The sequence below is a fragment of the Cucumis melo genome, chromosome 4 (genome assembly GCF_025177605.1).
Source record: "Cucumis melo cultivar AY chromosome 4, USDA_Cmelo_AY_1.0, whole genome shotgun sequence".
NCBI classification, from domain to species: domain Eukaryota; kingdom Viridiplantae; phylum Streptophyta; class Magnoliopsida; order Cucurbitales; family Cucurbitaceae; genus Cucumis; species Cucumis melo.
In genome coordinates, this window is record NC_066860.1 from 21804790 (window position 1) to 21813494 (window position 8705).

Genomic DNA, 8705 nt, shown 5'->3' on the forward strand with positions numbered 1-8705 from the left:
TGGATGCAGATGTCATATTGTGATGGACTACAAGACATAATTGCACAAAAAAAAAAAAAAAAAAAAAAATTATATGCATAACACATAGCCCCTAGTAATACATAATTTTCAAATAAAGTTGATGATAAACTTTTTTACCTAACATTGAGTGGAAATATCCACTTATAAGCTTCAAGGAAAAAAGTTGTGATTCAAAAATTTATCACAAATTAAAATAAAATTATCAAGAACTTTCATCAAAATATATATATAACAAAATGAGACATACTCATGATTTGATCACCCAATTTCAAAGTCCCTTAAAAGGGGTACAAACATCATTCAAAATATGTAAATTAACAAACAAATAGAATATACAGAACTTAAAAAAGTTATCTTTAAGTGTAACAATTTAAGAGGGAATGTAAATACGTGTCATTAGAAAGTTCATAATTGAAAAACCACTACCCTAGGGTTATTCCAAAATAATAATCCAGGATGATTATTAATTAGGAAGTGTTCACCCATCTCTCCCTCTTTTACAATGTTCGTAGCTAATTTGCATAAATTATAGAATTGTACCTTTTTTTAAGCTCAAGAGATAAGCTTTTAAACAAAGGCTAAGACCACACTGTCATAATTAATTTGTCGTTGAAAATCAATTATTTTTCTTTATGGTCATGTATTTACATTCATGATATTTTGTTTTTAAAATTGAATTATCCAAAAACAATTAATAAAAAAATAAAATTAATATTTAGTTTCATGTAACTAAAAAATTAATAATTTCAAGATAACGTGAGATCAATTTTAAAATATATTTCTAAAGAAAAAGATTTATTTCTTTATAAAATTAATTCATAATATTTAATAATCTTTTATCATAATTTGACCTAAATATAAATATCGTTAATATAAGACAAATAAAAAAAAAAATATAAATATTTTGATGTTGAACTCAGAATACATTTTTTACGGACAATATAAGCAATCTAAACAGAACCTCAGTCTAATAAATATTTAACAACAATCGTCCATTCCTAAATCCATCATCGTGTAATTGGAAAGACCACAAAGAGTGGGAACTGGGAAGCAGTTTAGAAGTAGATTCCAACTTAAGTCTGAAGTATCAATAGCCATATCCATACACATCATCCACTAATTAACAAGAGTTTGTTCTTTCTGCCAACATTAACGCAATTCGGTTCACGTAGGGTCTGGCCACTACACAATACATCCCATCCACAAATTGGAAACTAAGAAAAAGAATCAGCCAGGACCAACTTTAGGAATGTCATAATGCTCACTCATGTTTGCTAGATATTGATTAAAGTCCTGGATTCGGTCACGATGAGATTTATTAGCTTTCTTAGCCAGTCTATGAACATCAATTCTCTCCTTCTGTTCAATATAGCGTCTTTCAGCCGGTGTTAGATGATCATCATAATGAGGAACCTTCCCCTCCTCCGTTGACTTATTGGCTTCATTTATTTCTTCCTCATTCGCATCACTTGGCTCTTCACCACTTGCAGCACTTCCACCTACATTTACCACCAGAAGAGATAGTACAGTACGTATCATCATTACAAGAACAAAGGAGTTGGAAACACTCGTTAATAACGATGAGGATCAAAGTCCACTTAAGCAAGCTATTCAAATATTTGGAATAATATGCCCATCAGTTACATACTATCGACATTAATAGTAAGATAGTTCTTGAATCAAAATTAAATTCTTAAACTCTAGTCTCGGCATGATTCTTAGGAAAGGACTGATTACAGAGGATTATAAAAATATAAATCGAAACCAAGGCGTACAAATAACATCCACACTGTCTAAGTAAACGGTTAAGCTTTCCCAACCATAAGTGGCCATTTCAAAAACTGACAGCAACCCAAGTTCAATATCGATGGTGATGACTGATGTCTAATGTTCTTTAAAGCTCAAGGCACAATAAAGTGCAATAATTTTCCGGGGTTTAAGCATAAGGTGCAAAAAAAGCAAGGGCTTTTCTTTGTGCAGCACAGTATATATAACAGTAATACATTAAGAAGAGAAAGCATAGTTGAAGTGGGAAAATGAAAAAAAAAAAAACTCATAAACACAAAATTTTGCAATTAAGCTTAGTAAATTTGACTTTTTTAGTTAATAAAGAAGGAAAGCCCTTAATTATTACTATTTTTTAAAAAAATAACGAAAAAACCCCAAGGCACAAGGTTTTGAGCTTTGAGGCTTAACAGAAGGCGCGTGCCTGAGGCCCACCTTATTTAGTGAGCCTCGCCTTTTCAAGACAAGGCATCAGACCTGGCGTGTGCCCGAGAAGGCGTTTTAAAACACTGGTGATGTTTATGGAATTTTTGAGCTTATTGTACATCAAAGAGCTGGCCAAAATAATTGCTACCAGGCTACTATTGTTATAGCAGAATGTCTATCTGTCTCAAAGGGAGGCAGAGTCCACAAGACAGTCGCGAGAACCAGTTAGTTTCTTCCAGCCCTGCACATGTTCTGTGGTCCACTATGGGTAAGAGAATTTTTTTGAAGGCAATACACTTTTTTTTCACTATTTATGGGTCAAGCACACTTGCGGCTTTGGCCACTCTCCAGGACATCTTGTTAGAGCAACAGGAAGGACCTTTTCTAATAATGTATGGAAATGTCCAAGTTAGGGAAACTAGTGCACTTCATCATTTTGCTCCTCGCTTTAGTTACACTTACTATCGGCCATTGTAATTGTGCTATTATTACCTTGCCAATTGAATATATACTACTATTTCCACCAGCAAATTTATAAAGTAGTATTTCTTTTTTTTTTTTTTTTTCCTTTTCCTTCATTTAGGAACTTCCCTCAGGCTGCTATCTCGTTGTTCTGCCTTTCTTGTCCTTCACTACCCTCAACAGATGTTATATTTCATCATTTGTATTTAGAAAACTAAATATGAGTGTCCAGAAATGAGCAGGCCAACCAAAAAAAAGAAAAACAAAAAAGAAAAGAAAAGAAAGAAAAAGAAAGAAGAAAAAACAACCTTCAAGAAGAAAATTTACACACTTTCTGTTTATGATGAAACTCAAAAAAATCATTGATGAATGAATTCAGAGACACGTTCTTATCATCATACAACATGGTTACACAGCATGAAGTTAGGAATATATGGAGTACTACTACCATTATAAGGTAGATATGAGCATGAAAAATGCTTATAAAGGATTAGATATTTTTGTATGGATATGATGAGCGTGCTAAGGGAGTGTCAACCTAGAAGAGATGTCTAGATGCACCTCCTGATCCACTATGCTTTTAATAATACTTACTGCTCTTGGCATTCATATCGTACTTGGAGCATTTGTCTTAATTCATTAATTGAACAAAGAGACTTGTTTCTGTTTAAAAAAAATGCCTTCCCTACATGGTCACAAAGATATCTATCTCAACCAACTCACTACGTCAAGAAATGGTAACGTATTCCCTCCCTTCCTCATCTCAACAATGAATGACATTTTATCCTCCAAAAAAGCAAAAAATCAATCAATGGTTTAAAATGCAGATCTTCCAAACAAATAGTCCAATCAGTAGAGAACAGGTGGCTTTTACTTTTAATAAAAAGATGTTCTGTGTTTCTCATGTAGGGTCCAGTAAGTCTTCTGGTCCTTATGGATTGGCTGAGTTCTTCATATTTTTTTGGGCACTCTTAAGCAGGATGTTATGGACATGATCCATGAGTTCTTTTTCTTCTGATCTTATTAATACATCTCTGAACGAGATGTGCACCGGTTTAATTTGGAAGAAATTTGACTCTAAATCGGTTGTTGATTCTCTTCCTATCAATCTTATTCCTTGTGACTCGTGCATACAAGATTATTGTTTGATCTTTGTCTAATCGATCAAAGCTTGTTCCTACTTCTGCCACTGTTGAACCAAACTAGCCTTTGTTGCAAACATGCAGAGTCCAGGAGCCTCTTTAATGAAAAATGAACTAGTTGATGATTGGACTGCCCCTCATAGGTAGGGCATTCTCCAACTAGATCTAGATAAGCCATCTGAAACAATTGATTGGGACTTTCTGGATGCAGTTCTTCAAGCTAAAAGATTTTTGCATTCTCTGGCATTAGAAGTTGTATTTCTATTACTAACTTTTTGTAAAGATACAACACCCTTCATAAAGAAAATGAAAAGAGATTAGTGCTCAACGTACTTATATTTATTTTGATTTCTGATTGCCCTAGCCAATTTTTGGCTCATAGTGCTCATTTAGGTAATACGGAAACAAATGCAATTGGTGCATACCCCTTCTATTAGGACCACTTGACGTTTTTGTTTTCGATTGCTAATTGATTGCTTTGGACCATCTCTTTGAGATTATTAATACTTTTTAAGAGGGTGTCGCCCGTTGGGTTTAAAAATCAATCTCCCTAAGAGCTAACTGCTTGGGATTCATATTGTTGACTCTGAGATGGATAGATTTTGCCTCCTTTTGAATGTAAATAGAGTCACCAACTTTCAACCTATCTTGAATTTCACTTGGGAGGTAATTCAAATCCTACTTTTTTTTGGCAACCTATTATAGAGCGCATTCAACAAAAACTTCATAATTGGAAGTATGCTTTATCCATAAAGCTAATAATAGACATATGCTTATAAGGCAACTCTTGCTAGTATGCTCACTTATTACTTATCTTTGTCTCGTCTTAGAACTAAGGTTGCAAAGATTTTGAACCAAATTAATTGTGATTTTTTTCCAAGAAAGTTCTCATAGTGATGGAGGCATGCATGATGTGAATTGGGAGACTACTCAACTTCCAAATTTGATTTATAGTTGGTTATTTTCAGCATCAAAAGTATGCCATATTGGCTAAATGGAAATGGAAATCTCTTACCAAAGACAATGCTTTATGGAAAAAGCTTACTAATGCTAAGTGTTATATGCCAGTATGAGGAGAGAATGAGCTAGATCAGTTCAATCTAGTTCACTTACATCCCCTTAGAGATTCAATTGTGAGATTATTCGCTTGGTTGCTAGCTTTTCCCGTTCCCAACGTGGCAATAGTAGCTCTACTTTTTTTCTGAAAGACCTCTTGGCTTTGTTGTGGATCTATTATGACTCCTTTCCCTCCGCTTTTTCACACATTTTATTACATGGTGGTTTTTTGTTATGTCTTGTTTTGTTTTGGTGTACCAAAGAGAGTGAGAGTTATTTGTATTAGAAGAGAGTTAGTGAGAAAGAGGGACGTAAGAAAGTTAGTGAGAATGGTAGTTTGGACCTTGTACTCATATCTCTGTACAAAAACAAACCTTCCCTCCTCATTTGGGAGAATAATCATTTTGATAAAAACTTGACTTTTGGTTTACACCAAATTGGTATTAGAGCAACTCCAAGATTTGGGACCAATGGCTGGAAGAAGAGGTAATCAACCGATTATGGAGGACAACCGTGTGGAATAGCATGAGGTGGAAGAAAGCCCCACCCTCTCTCCAAGAACATCAATCCGACACTTGGTGTCCGTTGAATCTTCATTGGAGGGAATTTACAAGTCACTTACCGGTCTTCAAGAAAGCATTGATGTGCTCACAAGAAGGATGGAATTGGTCGCAGCAGCTGGAAAAGTTCAGCAAGAAGTACTACAAGAAAGGATTCTTGAAGTCAAAGACAAATCCCAGAAAATCCAAGAAAATCCAAAAAGGCAACCAAATGTTCAAGAAATGCTCCACGAATCCCAAGATTCAGATTCTTCGAGCAATGATGACCAAGAAGACAACTTTTATGCACCAAGAAGAAGAGAAGAAAGATTTGAAGCTCATGACTACAAATGAAGGTTGATTTGCCAATTTTTTGTGGAAAGAGAGATAGTGAAGCATTTCTTCGACTACATGAACACTCCAAATCATAAAAAGGTGAAGTTAGTAGCTCTCAAGTTGAAAGGGGAAGCCTTGGCAGTGTGGTGCCAATTAGAAGTAAACCGTGAAAGACAAGGGAAGAGGTCCATTAGTTCTTGGGACAAGATGAAGAAATTGATGAAGAAGAGATTCCTTTTTCCCAATTATGAACAAACTTCGTATACAAGAGAGTTACTTTTTTCAGAGAGGGATGTTAGAAAGTCAGTTAGAAGGGTAGTTTGGACCTTGTACTCATTTTTCTCTATAAATAAAACATTTCTCTCCTCATTTGGGAGAATAATCATTTTGATAAAAAGTTAGACTTTTGGTTTACACCAGTTCTTCTCTAAATCTGTCAAGTGAAAAATATTCCAATGCTTCAGTTAGTTGAAAGATTGTAGGAGTGCTCTCCCAAAGCTTTTATACATGTCTAGGGCACAATCATATGTTCTATTTTATTTTATTTTTTGAAAAGGAAACAAGTCTCTTTTATTAATAATAAGCTACGGGTATCTCTTGCAAAACTATTTTCTCTTATTTGTTAGTTTTCTTTCATGATGAATGTTGTTCAAATCTAGAGGTTTTAATTTCACTTTTTTTCCCATAGATAAAGAAGGATAATCCACAAATATACATTCACTGATATCCAAGTCAAACAATTCCAATAGTAATTGAACAAACCTGCTGGATGCTCATTTTCCAGTTCTCGAGATATTTGATCTTCATTCTTTTTAAGTTTCTTTTTCTTCTTCACCCCACCAACTTTCACATCGAGAGCTTTCCCTTTAAGCTTCAACTTCCCACCAACAACATTATCGTAGGAAGACATTGCCTATTAAAAGAGAGGAGATTCCGTCGAGGAGATACAAAGATGGGTGTTTTAGCCCTTATTCATGCAAATAAGGGGGAAAGTAAAATTGCAGTCCCAGATTGTGTTTATGTCAATGAACAAAAAATAACCCAAAAAACAAAAACATGGAAACAAAAAAATTATGTCATTTTTTTTCCAATCGTATTGGGCTGTCAATTAACCTTTATGCTTTCCTTGAAACTTTGCTGTTCTTTAAAAGCCAGCAAGAGAAGTAGATAGAATAATAGATTTCAAAGGAAGGAAAAATTCTTCAACATAAATATGGTGAAGGTTGATGTAAAGGTAAATTATGCAATTTAGGAGAAATTACATCCATATTTATAGGCTTTCCTTATATTTTTGTATGATCCTGTGTATTTAACCCTTCCGTTTTCTTATGTAAATCACATCAGTAATATCAATAAAATATTCAAGTCCACGTGATAGCAGAGCTAGAAATTTGACCTAGCTGCCGCCCCTCGACCCGTACCTGTAAAAGACGACTCCTTCAGTTTGAAGACTCCCAGTTCGTGTCGATCCTCAGATCCGCCGATCCGTTCGACGACGCTCAGTTCCTCTCAGAGTCGACGAGGGGCAGATCCGACGCCCAGTTCCGCTCTGCTCCGGTCCGCTCCAGTTCAGTTAGCACTCCACTCCTACTCAGATTTTTGCTTAGCTTCCTCAGATTTGATCTGCCCTACTTCATCAAGACAAGGCTAAGAACGATCATATTTTTTGTCGTATTCGTAGAGTCCTTCATAGAACTAACATTTTTCTTTTTTTTTTGGGAGAAATGCTCAAACCACTCCAGAATTAAATCAAAATGTTATTTATATATAATCGACGGGTATTTAAAAAAAATAATAATAAATCTACAAAATATTTATACTTATAACAATTTCGAAATCATAAAAACTTTAAAAAGTTTACGATACAAAATTAAAACGATTAATTGGCACCAAGCTCGTAATATATTCGATAATCAATCACGTCAATTTAGTTATTCTTTTCTATCTACCTACCATTTAGATCTAGAGTCAAATCTAAATGATTTTTTTTTCAAGATTGTTTGGTATATAATGGTTTAGATTTTACTATTCTTTGTTATACACGATATATCTAATTGTTTAAATTTGGATAGATTTTTTTCAAAAAAATTTTGGTACATAATTATTTATTGGTACGATAGATTTTTTCCAACATTTTTTGGTAAATTTTGCTATCTAAATGATTTAATTTTTTTTATACATGATCATTTAGATTTGGTTTGGTACACACTTTTTTACTATTTTTTATATTTTGCACACGATGTTAAACCAAATAGCATTTAGAAAAATAAAAGAAAATTTGTAGAAGAAGAGAAAAAGATGATGGAAAAGAAAAGAAAAATTGCAGAAGAAAGAAGATACATGGAAAGGAAGGGCAAACGAAACTATTTTAAAAAAAAATTGCAGCAGAAGAAGAAGAAGAGAAAAAGATGATGGAAAGAAAAAAAAAATCATAGAGAGCAAGTAGAAAAACGATAAAAATGAAGGACAAACCTGAAATATTTTAAAAAAATGGTCAGTTTCATGAACCTTTTCATTTTGTTACACAGACAATAAGTATTTTACTCGTTCGTTATATTTATGAAAAAAAAGAAGTTTGCTTAGAAAGACTTAACTTAAGATTTACTTCTAGAAAATCAAAGTGAATCTCGAGCGACACATTTTGAGAAAATCTCATTATCACCCACGATAATACATCTACATCTTGGGATGAAGGATTTGACTAGGTGAACGCAACCGATTCATTGGACTATGAAGATGATTATGGAAGTCTAAAGGTGGTTGTAGCAAAAAAAAAAAAGGAAGAAAAAAACACCCAATAACTAGTCACTTTGATTCGAGAAACTCACATTCAGCTATAGCAAATCATTTACATCTTAGGTATTAGGTTTGTATTTTTCTCCAATTTCAAAAATATTTTTCTTGGACATTTTTCATCTTTTGAGTTATTGGTAGAAAA

General features: G+C 33.8%; 1 protein-coding gene across 1 annotated transcript; it reads right to left on the minus strand.

The window, feature by feature from the left end:
* Window positions 1–1058: 1058 nt before the first annotated feature.
* On the minus strand, window positions 1059–7516 carry LOC103502791 (uncharacterized). The gene is made up of 3 exons (XM_008466877.2): window positions 7189–7516; window positions 6530–6680; window positions 1059–1520 (listed from the first exon to the last, which is right to left on the minus strand). The coding sequence occupies exons 2-3, from the start codon at window positions 6675–6677 to the stop codon at window positions 1249–1251; spliced, it is 420 nt and encodes a 139-aa protein (XP_008465099.1). The 5' UTR covers window positions 6678–6680; window positions 7189–7516; the 3' UTR covers window positions 1059–1248.
* Between the last annotated feature and the right edge of the window lie 1189 nt (window positions 7517–8705).